Source organism: Schistocerca nitens, chromosome 4 (assembly GCF_023898315.1).
Source record: "Schistocerca nitens isolate TAMUIC-IGC-003100 chromosome 4, iqSchNite1.1, whole genome shotgun sequence".
NCBI classification, from domain to species: domain Eukaryota; kingdom Metazoa; phylum Arthropoda; class Insecta; order Orthoptera; family Acrididae; genus Schistocerca; species Schistocerca nitens.
Genome location: NC_064617.1, coordinates 388,624,314 through 388,643,409, shown reverse-complemented (window position 1 = coordinate 388,643,409; position 19,096 = coordinate 388,624,314). Strand labels below are relative to the sequence as shown.

Sequence of the window (19,096 nt, the reverse complement as noted above, 5' to 3'; positions counted from 1 at the left end):
CTCCGCAAGACACATGACGGCGTGTGGCGGAGGGTACTTTGTATACCACTGTCACTTCCCTTTCTACCTGCTCCAGTCACATATGGTTCTCGAAGAGTTTCGGGTCTTATCTTCGTGGTCTTTTCATGAGATATACGTTGGAGGAAGCAATATACTGGTTGACTCTTCCAGGAATGTGCGCTCTCGGCACTTTAACAGTAGACCATAAAGGGATGCAAGACGCCTCTCTTGCAGCGTCTGCCACTGGAGTTGGCTAGCACCTCTGTGACGCTTTCGTGCTTACTACGTCGACGGTTGCAATTGTTACTATGAGATGAAAAGTTTGGGATAGGAGAAGATATAGTGTCGGGCCGCATTAAACCAGTCAGAAGATTAATGACTGAAAAAAGGTGATCCTATAACGAAACATGCTGCTCTTCTGTCGATCTTTTCTATTTCCTCTACCAGTCCTATCTAGTACGAAAAAATGGTTCAAATGGCTCTAAACACTATGGGACTTAACATCTGAGGTCATCAGTCCCCTAGAACTTAGAACTACTTAAACCTAACTAACCTAAGGACATCACACATATCCATGCCCGAGGCAGGATTCGAACCTGCGACCGTAGCAGCAGCGCGGTTACGGACGGAAGCGACTAGAACCACTCGGCCACAGCGGCCGGCTGCCTAGTACGGATCCCATGCTGACGGGCAGTATTCAAATATTTATCGAACGGGTGTTTTCTTACCTACTTTTTTACTTTTTTTTCTTTTTTTTCTGGATTGCTTATCCTGAGGATTCTCCCATTGAATCTCAGTCTGATATCTGCCTGACTAACGGTTAATTTTATGTGGCCGTCCCATTACAAATCGCTCCGTGCACATACATTTTGTATGGAAGTAACTGCTTCCAAGTGATTGTTCTGCAATTCTGTAATCATACAATAAAGTATATTTCTGTCTTTGCATTCGTACTACGTTACATTTGTTTATGATGAGGGTCTAGCCACTCCTTACACCAAGCGCCAGTCCGCTGCAGGGCATCCTGCATATCGCTATACTTTTCCAGCGTCGCTACTTCTCTGTATACGACAGCATCATCCGCGAAAAGCCTCATGAAACTTCCGACATTATCTACTAAGTCATTTATATACAGGGTGTTACAAAAAGGTACGGCCAAACTTTCAGGAAACATTCCTCACACACAAAGAAAGAAAATATGTTATGTGGACATGTGTCCGGAAACGCTTACTTTCCATGTTAGAGCTCATTTTATTACTTCTCTTCAAATCACATTAATCATGGAATGCAAACACACAGCAGCAGGACGTACTAGCGTGACTTCAAACACTTTGTTACAGGAAATGTTCAAAATGTATTCCGTTAGCGAGGATACATGCATCCACCCTCCGTCGCATGGAATCCCTGATGCGCTGATGCAGCCCTGGAGAATGGCGTATTGTATCACAGCCGTCCACAATACGAGCACGAAGAGTCTCTACATTTGGTACCGGGGTTGCGTAGACAAGAGCTTTCAAATGCCCCCATAAATGAAAATCAAGAGGGTTGAGGTCAGGAGAGCGTGGAGGCCATGGAATTGGTCCGCTTCTACCAATCCATCGGTCACCGAATCTGTTGTTGAGAAGCGTACGAACACTTCGACTGAAATGTGCAGGAGCTCCATCGTGCATGAACCACATGTTGTATCGCACTTATAAAGGCACATGTTCTAGCAGCACAGGTAGAGTATCCCGTATGAAATCATGGCGGTGAAGCGAGGAAGTACAGTACATACTGACGAAACTAAAATGAGCTCTAACATGGAAATTAAGCGTTTCCGGACACATGTCCACATAACATCTTTTCTTTATTTGTGTGTGAGTAATGTTTCCTGAAAGTTTGGCCGTACCTTTTTGTAACACCCTGTATATTGTGAAAAGTAATGGTCCTGCAACAAGCCCGTAGCGCATGCCCGAAGCCACTTTTATGTATGAAGACTTCTCTCCGTTTGGAATGACATGCCGTGTTGTGTGTTTGCCAGAAGCTCCTCTGTCCAGTTACACAGATGGTCTGATATTCCATATGCTCGTATTTTGTAGATTAGGCGACAGTGCAAAACTGTATCGTAGGCCTTCCACGAGTCAAGGAACACAGTCTCTACCTGGGTGCCCGCATTTACTGTTTTCTGTGGTTCGTCGACGAACTGAGCGAGCTGGGTTTCAGACGTTCTTTGTTTTCGGAAGCCATGTTGGTTCCTACAGAGGAGATTTTCGGTCTCCAGAAACGTCGTAAAACGCGAGTATAAAACATGTTCCAAAATTCTACAGCAGATCGACGTCAGAGATATAGTACTGCAATTTTGTGCGTCTGTACGGAGACCCCTCTTGGAAACGAGAATGACCTGTGATTTTTTTTCCAATCATTAGGAACGCTTCGCTTCTCTAGAGACCTTTGGTACTCTGCTGCTACAATAGAGGCAATCTCTTTCGCATACTCTGAGCTGAATCGAACTGGTATCTTGTCAGTTGCAGTAGCCTAGCCTGTGTTGAGCCATTTCAGTTGCTTTTGTATCCCTCATTCACTTATTTCATATTTATCATTTTGTAGTTCGTGAGACTTTTTCAGGTAGGAACTGCAATATGATCTTCTCTCGTGAAACAGTTTTGGAACAAGACGTTTAGTATTTCGAACTTTCCTGTGTCATTCTGTTTTAGTGCCATCACGGGCACAGAGATTCCCTACAGATGGCTTCCATTTGTTTACTGATTTAACATAACACAGAACTTCTTACTTTTTTCTGTCAAGTTGGTAGCTAGTTTTACTTTCGTATTAGTTCAACACTTCACACACATCACTCCTTACGCTACTTTTGGCTTCTTTTAATTTTTTTATTTGTGACGCTTTGGCTGCGTTAAAATTTGCAGTGAAGCTCTCTCTGCTTTCGTAACAGCTTCCTAACACGGTTGCCAAACGACGGGTCTTTTCTAACCCTACAATTCTATTCGATACATACTTGTGTAAAGTGTGTTGTACGATGCTCTTGAACTTTGTCCATTGATGCTCAACATTGTCAGTACTCGACATGAAATTTTCATGAAGACCTGTCATGTAATCTTAAATTTGTCTGTTGTCTCTCGTACTAAACAGTAAGATCTTCCTGCCTATCTTTGCATTCCTATTAACAATCGTAATAGCGTTATGATCATTGATTCTCTGTTCTACACTAAATGAGTCGATAAGTTCGGGCACATTTGCCACCAGCAGGACTAAGATGCTATCTTCTCTCACTAACTGCTCAAGGTAATTTTCGGATAAGGCACCTACTACAATTTCACATACTTCTCTGTCCGTGCTACCCGTTCTAATAATTTGAGACTCCTAGTCTACAGCTGGTAAGTTAACATCTTCACCTAAAACTGTAATATGACCAGGAAATTTACGCGAAGTATTCTCCATGTTTTCCTTCAGCTGTTCCACCACTACTATTGCTGGGACAGAGATTCTATAAAAGCACCGATGATCATGTTAGATCTACCTTTCATCTTATCTTCACCCAAATTATTTCGCATTCAGAGTCTGAACTAATCTCACTAGATATTATCGTATTTTTTATTGCTATGATCATGCCTCCACCATTAGCGTTCAATTATCTTTGCAATAAACATTCGAGTAGGAGTTTATAATTCGTTGCTGCCAACCTCTGGTTTCACCCAGTTTTCCGTCCTAAGTGCTATGTGGGTATTGTTACCGGTTATGAGGTTAGTTCCGAGACCTTTCCATAGATGCTCTTGCTGTTAAGTAACAATACATTAACATTTTATTTCTCATATCTGCTACGATGAATGCTAACCTGTCTGGACTCAGAGGGCATCTTGTCGGGCCTGTAAAGGGATTTCTCTCTCCTAATGAACCCACATATGCACGCCTTATGTACTACGTTACCCTACTTGCTGCTTCCTGCGTGTAGTGCTTCCCTAACCTATTAAGGGGTAGCCTACTATTCTCCACCAGATAGCGGTGGTGGAGAAATTTGCACCCAATACCAGATTGCTCTGCATCTCTGGTTCAGGGCTTCCACTCTGCTCCAAACCAGAAGACCACTATCGGTTCTGGGAAGGGCGCTTCAAAACGATAGCGCTGCTTTCACCGCGCGGGCAAGGCTAGCTGCCTTCATCAGACCATCCAGCCTCTTGTAGGAACCTAAGCTTTACAGCGAATTTCCTGCGCGATCTACCGCTGTGATGCTCTCATGTCTCTCCCGCAAATGATGAGAACCTTCTATAAATCCGAAAGACGGCTACACGTGCACGTCATCCAGACATATTGTGTTACGATTTCCAGCTGATGAAAAGTTCCAGCTAATATTAACAATATTAATCCCACTAACGTTACAAACCCCCCAACAGCCGTCACGTATTCATATTGTTCTTCATCTATTGGAATAGCTTTTTTCTGTACTTGAAAATGAGTCGTCATATGGACGAAAATTTAATCAGTGTCCCAATTAGGCATGTACGAGGGTAATCCCAAAAGTAAAGTCTCCTATTTTTTTATAACTACATAGACCTGTTTATTTCTACAATGGTTTACATCGGTTTACAGCTTGAACATTTAGCTATATTTCGACATAATCACCATTTCTGCTGAGGCATTTTTATAGACGCTGTGGCAGATTTTGTATGCCCAGCTGCGTGGCTTTGTCGAAGAAGGATACCGCGACTGGCGTGATTGTTGCTTGGTCTCAGGTGTAAAGTGGTATGCCCAGCTTTCGTCACCCGTGGCAATTGAGTCCAGAAAGTTGTCCTGTTCGGCTGCAAGGCGGTGAAGAAATGCGCGGGAAGCATCAACTCGTTGCGCATGTGGACCTCAGTCAGCATGCGTGGCACCCATCTCGCGCACACCTTGCAGTAGTTCATTGTTTCCGTTAAAATTCTGTCAGCGGTGCTTCGGAAAACCTCAGGAACCAACGTGCAGAGATCACCCAGGGTGATCCGCCGATTTTCACGCATGCTTCGCTCAACCTTCAACACTGTCTTCTCAGAAATTGATGGTCTCTCCCGCTCCTTTGTTCGTCGTGAATTTCGGTCCGATCAGCTGCAAACTCTCTACACCACTTACGAACATTTTTGACATCCACGCACGACTCACCATACACATCCGTCAAATGACGATGGATTTCAATCGGTGCAGTGCCCCTTGCGTTGAAAAACCGAATAACTGCGCGCAATTCGCACTTGGCGGTAACATCCAATGGGAGCTCCATTCTCAACGGCTGCCAGGCCAAGACTGAGCGCCTTAGTGCGGCGTGCGCATGTTTACACACAGTGCGTGAAGCACTCTTCATAACAGTGTGACCAACTGCCACTTTAACAGTGTTCTGTACTTATAAAAAAATAGGAGACCTTACTTTTGGGATTACCCTCGTACATATTGGACTGTAAGTACGGTAGCGTTTGGAGCAACACTTTTCGTTTACAACTATGTGCTTTAATAATTAAGATCATCCTTTACGTAGGTGTCCGCAGCTCGTGGTCTTGCGGTAGCGTTCTCGCTTACCCCGCACGGGCTGCCGGTTCGATTCCCGGCGGGGTCAGGGATTTTCCCTCCCTCGAGATGACTGGGTGTTGTGTCGTCTTCATCATCATCATTCATACCCATTACGGTCGGAGGAAGGCAATGGCAAAACCACCTCCGCTAGGACCTTGCCTAGTATGGCGGTGCGGGTCTCCCGCATCGTTCCCTACGTTCCTCGGAGTATGGGACATCATCATCAATGTCGGCAACGGCCTTGCCGCAGTGGGAACACCGGTTCCCGTGAGATCATCGAAATTAAGCGCTGTCGGGCGTGGCCGGCACTTGGATAAGTAACCATCAAGCCGCCATGCGCAGTTGCCATTTTTTGGGGTGCACTCAGCCTCGTCATGCCAATTAAGGAGCTACTCGACCGAATAGTAGCGGCTCCGGTCAAAGAAAACCATCATAACGACCGGGGGAGCGGTGTGCTGACCACACGCCCCTCCTATCTGCATCCTCAGCTGAGGATGACACGGCGGTCGGATGTCCCGATGGGCCACTTGTGACCTGAAGGCGGAGTGCTTTTTGTACGTAGCCGACTAGCACAACACGTACTATCGACAGTTGTCTTCAAATATGAGGGGCGTTCAATTACTTATGCAAACTTTTTTTCTGAAAACATATTGGTTTTATTCGGGATTCCAATTCAGCATATTGTTCCCCAATTTTAGGCTACAAAACCCTATTTTCCAACATAATCTCCATTCAATGCGGCGGCCTTACATCACCTAATTGGGAGGGCCTATACACTCGTATGGTACCACTTTACTGGTCGACGTCGGACGTCGGATGCAACGTCTTGCTGCCTCAAAAATCTCCCCACCATCTACGTAGTGCTTTTCGAAAAGTGCACGCTTCATTGAGCCAAACAGATGGAAATCGGAAGATGCGTAGGCGGTGAGGGACTCAGGGGGCACACACCTTTGAATACCCCAACTGGTGGACAAGTGTGGCAGTACTACCAACAGAGGCGTCTAGTGGTGCAGCGAGGTGTTTGTAATCCGTCGATAACCTCGAATGAGAGTGTCCGCACGATACAACATCGCAGAAGTGATAGTTACGTGTGCCGGGAGATCGGACAGGTTTGCGCGACCTTCTTGCGATGATGAGAGACGCTTCGCCTAAAGACTCATCGCCTTTTCTTCACTGCCGAGTCGCCGTAGGCATTCTGTAAGTGCCTATGAATAATTTCGACGCTCTGGTTTTCCGCCGAAAGAAACTCAATTATTGTTCTCTGTTTAGAAAGCACCTGCTTTACAGGTGCCATTTGAAGGCCACGTATAGCGCTGCCGACAACCGGAAATTCAGGGAACATCAGGGTCTGAAGCGGGGATATTCCACAATTACCTCCAACAAATTCCGGATCTTTTCTACCGAAATTGGCCGAGAAAAAATGTGTTGCATTACTTATTGAATGCCCCTGGTTCCTAACCGGGAGAGTGCAATGTAGCCCGACTAGCCCCATTTTCTTCTCTTTGTAAATGATACAAGGCATCAAGAACACTAACGTCCAAATGAGGCGTCTAACGCGCAGAGTGCGGAGGGTGTGTTTCGGGACGGAGGTGATTCTGTAAGTTTCACAGGTGATTTTCGTACCAAATCCATTCAATTTACAGAGAACATGAAACAGAGGATCTTTTTCAACATTGTCGGTGACCAACCGTTGCGCTTCCTTCTCTGCCTTTGTGGTGAGTACGCTGTGGACGTTTTGTGCTCCATTATGTCACCAGTCACGTTTAAAAAGCTTCTTGCATCTGACAAAGACTGAGGCACACTTTCGTACCTCGACTGACACACTAAATCATCCGATCTTAATACTAAATAAAATGTTTGGCCCGAAACATAACAATCATGAGGAAATATACAAACACAGCAATCAGTCGCAATACAGTTGGTTTCGTATTATTCTTGCATATCCAGATTTCAGCTAAAATAGCCATCTTCAGCGGTAAAATGCAAGACAATCACAGAGTCAGAACTGATTTACATAAAACAATAAGTAAAACACCACGCTATTCAATAGAAATGATCCATTTCAGTCAAAATACAATTTGAGTTAGTTATAATTCAACAAACTCCCACCAGAAAATGTCACCAGACGACTTTACTGGTGTAGAGACAGAAGGAAACTGAGGTTGTTGTTTACAACAAGTACAGCAGCCTCAGTCAGCGTCATGTAGTGTAAGTAACGCCATGCATAGTCCGCAAACTAACAAACCCATTTCCTTTCCGATGTAGTAGATTAAAGCTCATTTTTAACTAAACAAGATATATATTTGCATATCACCTTTAAAATACATCAAGAAACGCCGATTTACAATGTGTTGATTAATATGTTAGAGGCGAAACGATCCATCAAATCTTCTGCAAAGGACCATTAATTGGGTCCTACAGCTGACCCTACCCAATGGTTACATCACAATCGAAATAAAAATTAAAATATTTAACAGCTCTTCAAAAACGATTTGTATGAACTTCTATATTTCTCTCAAATTAACTGCTTAGTCGATCACTATGATACCAGCGACTACACTAGACTTTAGCTCTGAACGAATTCCAGTTGCTATGTAACTACACTACTGGCCATTAAAATTGCTACACCACGAAGATCACGTGCTACAGACGCGAAATTTAACCGACAGGAAGAAGATGCTGTGATATGCAAATGACTAGCTTTTCAGAGCATTCACACAAGATTGGCGCCGGTGGCGACACCTACACATGCTGACATGAGAAAAGTTTCCAACCGATTTCTCATACACAAACAGCAGTTGACTGGCGTTGCCTGGTGAAACGTTGTTGTGATGCCTCGTGTAAGGTGGAGAAATGCGTACCATCACGCTTCCGACTTTGATAAAGGTCGGATTGTAGCCTATCGCGATTGCGGTTTATCGTATCGCGATTTTGCTGCTCGTGTTGGTCGAGATCCAATGACTGTTAGCAGAATACGGAATCGCTGGGTTCAGGAAGGTAATACGGAACGCCATGCTGGATCTCAACGGCCTCGTATCACTAGGAAGCAGTCGAGATGACAGGCATCTTATCCGCATGGCTGTAACGGATCGCGCAGCCACGTTACGATTGCTGAGTCAACAGATGGGGACGTTTGCAAGACAACAGTTCGACAACGTTCGCAACAGCATGGACTATCAGCTGCATCACAGACAGGAGCGCCTGCGATGGTGTACTCAACGACTAACCTGGGTGCACGAATGGCAGAACGTCTTTTTTTCGAATGAATCCAGGTTCTGTTTACAGCATCATGATGGTCGCATCCGTGTTTGGCGACATCGCGGTGAACGCACATTGGAAGCGTGTATTCATCATCGCCATACTGGCGTATCACCCGGCGTGATGGTATGGGGTGCCATTGGTTACACGTCTCGGTCACCTCTTGTTCGCACTGACTGCACTTTGAACAGTGGACGTTGCATTTCAGATGTGTTACGACCCGTGGCTCTACCCTCCATTCGCTCCCTGCGAAACCCTACATTTCTGCAGGATAGTGCACGACCGCATGTTTCAGGTCCTGTACAGGCCTTCCTGGATAGAGAAAATGTTCGACTGCTGCCCTGGCCAGCACATTCTCCAGATCTTTCACCAATTGAAAATGTCTGGTCAATGGTGGCCGAGCAACTGGCTCGTCACTATACGCCAGTCACTGCTCTCGATGAACTGTGGTATCGTGCTGAAGCTGCATGCGCAGCTGTACCTGTACACGCCATCCAAGCCCTGTTTGTCTCAATGCCCAGGCGTATCAAGGCCGTTATTACGGCCAGAGGTGGTTGTTCCGGGTACTGATTTCTCAGGATCTATGCACCCAAACTGCGTGAAAATGTAATCACATGTCAGTTCTAGTATAATATATTTGTCCAATGAATACGTGTTTATCATCTGCATTTCTTCTTGGTGTAGCAATTTTAATGGTCAGTAGTGTATGTTATGAAGACGACCTTCAGAAATTTTTAAAATTCTTATTTCGAATGTGATGTAACAGTTCTGTTGGGGACAGCTATACGAACCAATTACGGTCTGTTGCATAAGATTTGCTGGATCGTTTCACCAGTAACATATTAATCAATATATTGTAAATCGGCATTTCTTGGTGTATTTAATGGCGATGTGAAAGTAGACTTGCTAATTTTATTTAATTAAAAATTAGTTTTAAACTACTATATCGGAAAGAAACTGGGTTAGTTAGATTTTGGACTTTGCTGGGTCTTACTTTCACTACATGATACTAACGAGGCTGCTGTACTTGTTGTTAACAACAACTTCAGTTTCCTTCTGTCTCTAAACCAGTAAAGTCGTCTGGTGACATTTACTGGTGGGAGTTTGTTGGTTTATAACTCACTCAGATGGTCTGTTGACTAAAATACATCGTTTTCATTGGATAACATGATGTTTTACTTATCGTTTTATGTAAATCAACTCTGATTCTGCAATTTCTTTGCAATTTAGCGCTGAAGATGGCTATTATATCTGAAATTTGGATATGCAAGAATAATATAAAACCAAATGGATTGCGACTGATTGCTCTGTTTCTATTCTTCTTCGTAATAATATATAGTCGCTGTGCACAACGGCTCCGCATGGAATCAAAGTTGACGAACGTAGCAATTAACATCGCCATAGTTTAGTAGTCTAAGGCTCTATATACTGTAAAGTCTTTTAATGATGGTTTTACTGTGTAATGTGTTGTTGAGAAAATGGTGTGCTTAATCAGTTTTACTGGAATCCAAAGAAAAATTATACAACCTAATCTGGAAAAACCAGTATGTAATGTCTATAATGAACTCAATCCCTCTGAAATTTACTCAGTCTCGTGAGCACCAAGTTCTATGGCCCTGTGCAATAAACTGATAAAATTCCCTATGCAAATAAACAACGAAATACATTTTCCATAGCTCTCGAGGCGCAACGGACATAATCTTGTTATTCTGTTTTCTTCACAGTAGGCATACAAAATAGTCACTCTTGGCACAGAGAAGTGCAACGCTGCCCGTAAAATAGCTTCATACAAATAACGTCTGGATATTAGTTGATAAATGAATAACCTTGCAAATGTTCAGTGATAATTTTGGGTATTGCCTCAGCACTTTGCAATGCTGTGCGCAATGAAACTGTTACTTTTCTGATTCTGGTTGAAAAATAATTTCTTTAAAAAAATACTCATTGAATTTAAACAAACACGACATGGAAGAGGATGAGGTACTGATAACAGGATATGCTAAGAACGACATCTTCAGTTCGAAAATTGTATTCAAAGTAAAGTTTCTCCTTCACAAAATCTAATATGAAACACTTTACATTAACTTCAAAATCAGTGAACTTCACAATTGTTCTACCATCCTCACTTACAGACATAATTAAAGACACTTGGATTATTAAACGACAAAAGTCTAACATCGTTTACCAAAATAGATTCCAAAATTTCACTTGTCGGTATCAGGATTACAAAACACACAAAATATTACAAATCGGACACACCTAATCAACCTATACATTAAATCTGATGGCAAATACTTGGTTCCTACATTCAAGGGTCAGTACTGTCAAAATAGCAAAAGCCACATTGCGTTGCTGCATACTTAGAACTAAATATACAAAATTTCATTAGCTTACAAAACTGTATTATGCTCCGTCCATAGGCCAACAGCTAAATTCTCACAGCTAGCCAGCAGCTTTAAGTCTTACATCGTACCTTTAACAGAGTGCAACGGCAACTGCTCCTGCGCTCCGCGCGCTCCTACTTACAATCGATTCTGCCACTCAGGCAACATCTTTGGTTCAGTGTTGCCAAAGATACAGTCTCTCCCACGTATGATAACCATTTCATGTCATTTTTCACGAAATATTTTACAAAATTGGGCTCCACGTAAAAGTGGACCCTTCACAATACCAGTGAGAGGCTTCAACTGGATATGGCGTGGTGAAGACACTTTTGAACTCTCTTCCCCACCAAACTGAGGCCATTACCGGAGCTAGAGGGGGTACTACATTCCTGGAAGAGAACATGGCTGTGAAATGGCTGGACACAGCCAACAGCATCGTTTCCGGCTCTCCAGGTTTGATAGTCCCGGAAGAAAACTACTGTGAAGTTTGGAAAGTAGGAGAGAGGTCCTGGCAAAAGAAAACCTGTAAAATCAGTGGAGAGTGGATAGCTCCCTCGGTGTGCGCACTGCCAGTGAGAGGCAAGGTTCCTGGCTGTAGTCACGAATCATGGTCCAGCGGCCAGTTTTAATTTGGCAGGAAGTGTGAGGTGTTTGTGACTGCAGGTACGGCCGGCGTCCGCAGCAGTTCCTGTGCCTGGTCGCCCACGTGGCCAGCAGGCTGCTGATCGTCCTCGCTCCAGACGTCGTTGTACTCTTCATCCTGGCCGAGTCTCTGGTGTCAGCCGTCGCTGGACCTATGCTAGAATCTGCCTTGGCCGTTGGTGAGTTCTTTAGCTTTTAGTTTCACTTTCATAAGTCTGAAACTTTGTGTTACTCAGTAAATTTGAAGACGGGTATGTAGTCTGTGTATCTTGTGGTCTCAGCCTAGAGCCAAATGTGTAATTGACACTGACCAATCACTCACCCTAGTCTTAGGGTATCGTCTTTCATTAGTAATAAAAACGTCCTCGGGCCAGGGTTCCAAACCCGCCAGCGCTTAAATCTTGATTAATAATCAGCCGGCCAATGACTTCCGGCGTAAGGCGTCACCCTCATTCGACCAACGGCACTGTCGAAGAGGGCGAAGGAGCGGACAGAGGTTCAGGGCACTCCCATGTCCTTCGGGTGGGAAACTGCCGCTAAAGGTGGAAAAATCAGCAATGATCAAAGGCATGAGGATGAAAAAGGCAATGGAAACCACTTCTTCACGGATACATAACGTATATCCACAGTATATGTGGCCTGCAATTGAAAAAGTGTCATGATGAACTCTCTGTTGGCAAAAGATTCCGGAGTAGTCCCTTATTCGTATCTCCGGGAGGGGACTGCCAAAAGGGAGGTGACCCTGAGAAAAAGACTGAATAGCCAACGAAAGGAAATCATTCTGAGAGTCGGGGGGGGGGGGGGGGGGGTGGAATGTGAGAAGCTTGGACCGAGTAGGGAAGCTAGAAAATCTGAAAAGGGAAATACAAAGTACCAGTCTAGGTACAGTAGGAGTCAGTGAAGTGAAATGGAAAAAAGGCCAGGATTTCTGGCCAGATGAGAAAAGGGTGATGTCAACAGCAGCAGAAAATGGTATAACGGGAGTAAGATTTGTTATGAGCAGGAAGGTGGGGCAGAGAGTGTGACTGTGAACAGTTCAGTGACAGGGCTGTTCTTATTAGAACTGACAACAAACCAACACCGCCAACGATAATTCAGCTATACATGCTGACGTCGGTAGCTGAAGATGAAGAGAGAGAGAAAGTATATGAGGATACTGAAAGGGTAACGCAGTACGTAAAGAGAGACGAAAACCTAGTAGTCATGGGGGACTGGAATGCGGTTTTAGGGAAAGAAGCAGAAGAAAATGTTACAGGGGAATATGGGTTTGGGACAAGGAATGAGATGCGAAAAAGACTAATTGAGTTCTGTGATAAATTCCAGCTAGTAATAGCGAATACTCATTTTAAGAAACACCAGAGGAGGAGGTATACTTGGAAAGGTCGGGTGATGCGAGAAGATTTCAGTTAGATTAGTTCATGGTCAGATAGAGGTTCTGAAATCAGATGCTGGATTGTAAGACGTACAGGAGCAAATATAGACTCAGATCACAATGCGGTAGTGACGAAGAGTAGGCTAGAGTTTACGAAATTAGTCGAGAAGAATCAATACGCAAAGTAGTGTGATACGGATGTACTGAGGAATGACGAGATACGCTTGCTTCTCTAATGCTATAGATACAACAGTAAGGAATAGTTCAGTAGTTGGTACAACTGAAGAGAAATGGACATCTCGTAAATGGGCAATCACAGTAGTTGGAAAGAAAAACACATGTACAAAGAAGGTAACTGCAAAGACACCATGGATAACAAAGGAAATACGTCAGTTGATCCATGAAAGAAGGAAGTACAAAAATGTTCAGGGAAATTCAGGAATACAGAAATTCAAGTCGCTGAAGATTGAAATAAATAGAAAGTGCAGGGAAGCTAAGATGAAATGGATGCATGAAAATTCTGAAGAAATCGGAAAAGAAATGTTTGTTGTAAAGACTGGCGCAGCATGTAGGAAAGTCAAAATAACTTTCGGGGAAATTAAAAGCAAGGGTGATAACATTAAGACTGCAATGCAGAGGAGAGAGCGGATAAGTGGAAAGAGTACATTGAAGGCCCCTACGAGTGGAAAGATGTGTCTGATGAGCTAGAAGAAGAAATAGGAGTCTATTTAGAAGAGATAGGGGATCCAGTATTCAAGAAAAAAGTTCAAATGTGTGTGAAATCTTATGGGACTTAACAGCTAAGGTCATCAGTCCCTAATCTTACACACTACTTAACCTAAATTATCCTAGGGACAAACACACACATCCATACCCGAGGGAGGACTCGAACCTCCGCCGGAACCAGCCGCACAGTCCGTGACTGCAGCCCCTTAGACCGCTCGGCTAATCCCACGCGCCGTGGATCCAGTATTAGAATCAGAATTTAAGAGAGCTTTGGAGGACTTAAGGTCAAATAAGGCGGAAGGAATAGATAAAATTCCATCATAATTTCTAAAATCATAGGGGAAAGTGGCAACAAAACGACTATTCACGTTATTGTGCAGAATGTATGAGTCTGGCGACATACCATCTGACTTTCAGAAAAATATCATCCACACAATTCCGAAGACTGCAAGAGCTGACAAATGCGAGAATTATCGCACAATAAGATTAATAGCTCATGCATCCAAGCTGCTCACAAGAATAATATACACAAGTATGGAAAAGAACATTAAGGATCTGTTGGATGATCAGTTTGGTTTTAGGAAAGGTAAAGGCACCAGATAGGCAATTCCGACGTTGCGGTCGATGATAGGATTTGTCGAACTGGAAAAAGCGTTAGACAATGTAAAATGGTGCAAGATGTTCGGAATTCTGAGAAAAATAGGGGTAAGCTATAGGGAGAGACGGGTAATACACAATAGGTACAAGAGCCGAGACGGAATAATAAGATTGGACGACCAAGAACGAAGTTCTCAGATTAAAAAGGGTGTAAGACAGGGATGTAGTCTTTCACCCTTACTGTACAATATGTACATCGAAGAAGCAATGCAGAGATTAAAGGAAGGTTCAGGAGTGAAATTAAAATTCAAGGTGACAGGATATCAGTGATACGACTCGCTGATGACATTGCTATCCTGAATGAAAGTGAAGAAGAATTACATGATCTGATGGATGGAATGAACAATCTAATGAGTACAGAATATGGATTGAGAGTAAATCAAAGAAAGGCGAAAGTAATGAGAAGTAGCAGAAATGAGAACAGCGAGTAACTTAACATGAGGATTGATTGTCTGAAGCAGTTGAAGTTAAGGAATTCAGCTACCTAGGCAGCAAAATAACCAATGGCGGACGGAGCAAGGAGGATATCAAAAGCAGACTAGCAATAGCAAAAAGGGCATTCCAGGCCAAGAGAAGTCTACTAGTATCAATCATAGGCCTTAATCTGAGAAAGAAATTTCTGAGAATGCATGTCTGGAGAACAGCAATGTGTGGTAGTGAAACATGGTCTGAGGAGAAAACCGGAACAGAAGAGAATCGAAGCATTTGAGATGTGGTGCTAAGACGAATGTTCAAAATTAGGTGGACTGATAAGGTAAGGAATGAGGAGGTTCTGCGCGGAATCGGAGAGGAAAGGAACATATGGGTAACACTGATAAAGACATCCGTTAAGACATCAGGGAATGACTTCCATGGTACTAGAGGGAGCTGTAGAGGGCTAAAACTGTAGAGGAAGACAGAGATTGGAATACATTCAGCAAATAATTGAGGACGTTGGCTGGTTGGCTGCAATTACTACTCTGAGATGAAGAGGTTGGCACGCGAGAGAAATTCGTGGTGGGCCACATCGAACCGGTCAGAAGGCTGATGACTAAAAAAGAGTCAGTCAGGAGAGCTGAGTGATTTCTAACGTGGGCTGCTCATTGATTGTCACCTGAGTAACAAGGGAGCTGAAGGTGGTTGTAAAACATCGCATGAAATCCGCGAAAGGAGTCACTCGTGTGTTGCAAGTTGCTCCCAAGAGTGCAGCAAGAGCAATGACTGTGCGTAGGAAGTTAAAAATAACAGCGTAAACATTTCCGTAGTCATTTCTAAGCGAAGCTAGAGGTGGTGTAAAGAGGACGCCACTAGGAAATGGATAACTGGAAAAGAGTTATCTGAACTGATGAGTCGCGCAATATCTTGTGGAAATTCTATGGAAGGGATTGGGTTTGGAAAAAAACCTGGAAACCTTTACCTACAGCGAAGTACAGAAGAGGCGAAAGTGTTTTTCATCGGTACGGTATAGTCCCCTTATTGCACTTAAGAAACGCTGATAGGGAAGGACACGAACGCATTTTACAACATTGTGTATTACGTACAGTAGAGGAACAGTTCGAATGCAAAGATTACTTTTATCAGCAAGACAGTGCCCTCTGTCTTAAAGGCCGACCGGGGTGACCGAGCGGTTCTAAGCGCTTCAGTCTGGAACCGCGCGACCGCTACGGTCGCAAGTTCGAATCCTGGCTCGGGCATGGATGTGTGTGATGTCCTTAGGTTAGTTAGGATTATGTAGTTCTAAGTTCTAGGGGACTGAGGACCTCAGATGTTAAGTTCCATAGTGTTCAGAGCCGTTTGAACCATTTTTTGTCATAAAGCAGCATCTGTGAGCCAATGGTTTGTGGACAGTCATATCTCTGAAATAAACTGGTATGCCCAGGGCCCTGACTTGAAGCCAATGGAACACCTTTGGGATGAGGTAGAACGTCAATTTCGCTCCAGACCCCAGCGTCCAACATAACTATCTTTTCTGATTTCAGCTCTTGAGGCAGAATGTGCTGCCATTCGTCCACAGACATTCAGGCACCTTACGAAAGTATCCCCAGCTGAGATCAAGTCGTCGTAAAGAAGAAAGCTCGACACACTCTATATTTATGTCCAGTTACGGGTGTTCGGATACTGGTGATCAGATAGTGTCTATTACATTAATCTGTAAGTTCCGTACTTTCTGCTCGTCAGCTCTTGAACTATATTGCTTTCTACTGAAGTACTTGTTGCCGAATGTACAAGCAAGGTCGTCCAAGTATTCCAATTTCAGCCAAAATTATAGTTGTTGTTATCCAAATATTTACACTGGTACTGCTCTTGGCAACCAAGTCCGTTCAGAACCTGAGCGGAATAACCCGACAGTCATCTAAAGTACTGCGTGAAGCTGTACGTTGCGTTCCATTCACTATCTTCGAACCTCGGTTTGGACTTACTCTTTGGATATTCTACATTTGGGTGACGACTTCTCGTGTCTCATACTTGGTTCTGATCCGCGCTTTATTGCCTTCCGCGTATCGACGTGCCGTTCTCGCGACTTCGACTGCCTCGAAGTCGCGAGTTCGTTGGTAGCCACACCAGTCTGAACTTTCCTGTTCATGATGTGTTGACTCCAGTAGTCCGTCTGCCCGCAGACACACCACTGCCTTTACTTCATTGCCACGTGGGCCATTAATGTCAGCAATGCACCACTGTCTTCAACATCATGGAGCCCACATAGCTCCTCACTCTCCTCATGTCACCATGACGGTCCATGAGCCTGCAGTGGCTCGAAAACATGTTCACGGTTGAATAAATCGCAAAAAATCGACTGGTTGCATATTTAATTTACTACCAGATAAATGCCAATAATAGACCATTTTTCTCGTTACACACAGATGGTGCCTATTCTGAACCAGCAAACAATCACAGTAGCGCAGGTATTGGTGATTAACAGGTGTGTATTGAATGTAGAGGTGAACATGGGGGCTTATTCTAGAATGGAGAACAACTGTGTAAGTTGAAATGACAAGTTTAATGTCGCAAATTTTAGCATAAAATTACAACTTTTACATAGTTTTCAACTCGACATCTTAAAAACAGTGCAATGGATAATGCATCCCGCCAACATCACAAAGTGAAATAATCCTATACACGACAATATTGAATATTAACTCTCTGAAAGAATATTAATCCTAAGCACAATACTATGAAACTTTAATTGGAAGTTTCTTTACAGAATTGCTCCTACACATACGTTATGATGTTGGTCAGTACTACGAAAATCATCCGATTCCGGTTCTAAGTTCGGTACTATTTAGGATGACAATCAAATCTACGGTGGATGGTTAGTTATGTGAAAAATTTGAGCGCAAGATTACCCAAGCCCCCTCGAGCTTACAGTGAACGCAAGCTGGTGAACCAACAAAGTTTACGCCTCTGCATGCAGTATTTACCTTAAGCTGCGACGAGCTGCCGACTCCAAGGCCGCTCTCTCCCACTGAAATTCCTACAAAACTAATCAGGCCTTTGCTGAACTTTTCAGCAGAAACCTCCCCTATGTTTCTTGTTATGCAAGAAAACATATCTCAGCCCTAGTCTTAGTACATGGCGATATACACGCGTGTGGTTGGAGCAGCATGCATATTATAATGCCCCCTCAGTTCTTGCAAGAACAATTAACTAATTTGGCTGGTTCATTTCTCCACAGTTGAAGCTAAACGTTGCTACAGTTAATCTCTAGCTGGATTGCAGCCGCTGTGAACGAAGTGTCCACACAAATTTCTTCTCTGCGCCATGCAAAGCGTTAAGTGCTGTGTTCTGCACTTGACGCCAGTTAAGAGAAGTGTCCCCAAAAATTTCTCTCTTGTTCTACTCATGGCGGAGCTTCCTCCCCCAGTTGGGTTCATTCATTCTTCACGTCACCGCCTTTTCCGACCATTAGGAGCGTTCCTCTTATTTTGTGGAAACTCTCTCTACCAATCGCAATGTCCCTTCTATCAAACTGCGTCGAAACTTCAGTATTTTTCTCCTTCCCAGTGCGTTTCCGCCAGTCGAAAGTTTTGTGCCCGTTGTAGACGTCTAAAGTATGGTACATTGACCTTTCCATGTGTCGCACTCGCTGGACATGTGATCGAAATGCGTAACTAATTTTTGTTCGTATACCGTTGGAATTCCGAAACGCAGCTTTCTAAAGCTTTTTCTCTGTCCCTTTTGTAGATGTGCCGCTACACGTGGTCCTCCCTCCTGAATCACCTGGTCAGAGTCGCTAACCTTCCTCTTGCCACCCCTTTAAGTGGTTTCAGTCGTAACCCCTGCAGCACGCACCTTCACTACACCATTGTCCACATGGCTTTTCAAATTAAAAACGACTCGCATTGCCTGTTCCACCTTCCACTCAAAGACATGCATTATATAGGAACGGTGTGTTAATTACTGTCAATTGACTGTCATCCCTTTTTGCATTACATACTGATAGGCAAATGTTCTCATAACTGTCGATTTACGTTAGGTGTCATCTTCACCTTCTCATTGCGATGTATAAAGCTCTCATGTAAGGTGCGAATCTGACCATTTATTCTGCCACCTT

At 43.7% G+C, this 19,096-nt stretch overlaps 1 protein-coding gene across 1 annotated transcript in view; it reads left to right on the top strand.

Moving 5' to 3' along the window:
- Window positions 1-19,096, top strand: part of LOC126252327 (solute carrier family 22 member 7-like) — a 187,191-nt gene that overhangs the window by 81,945 nt on the left and 86,150 nt on the right. Inside the window, exon 4 of the mRNA XM_049953214.1 lies at window positions 11,832-11,989. Within this exon, the coding sequence (XP_049809171.1) occupies window positions 11,832-11,989 (158 nt within the window). The remainder of the gene's footprint in view (window positions 1-11,831; window positions 11,990-19,096) is intronic.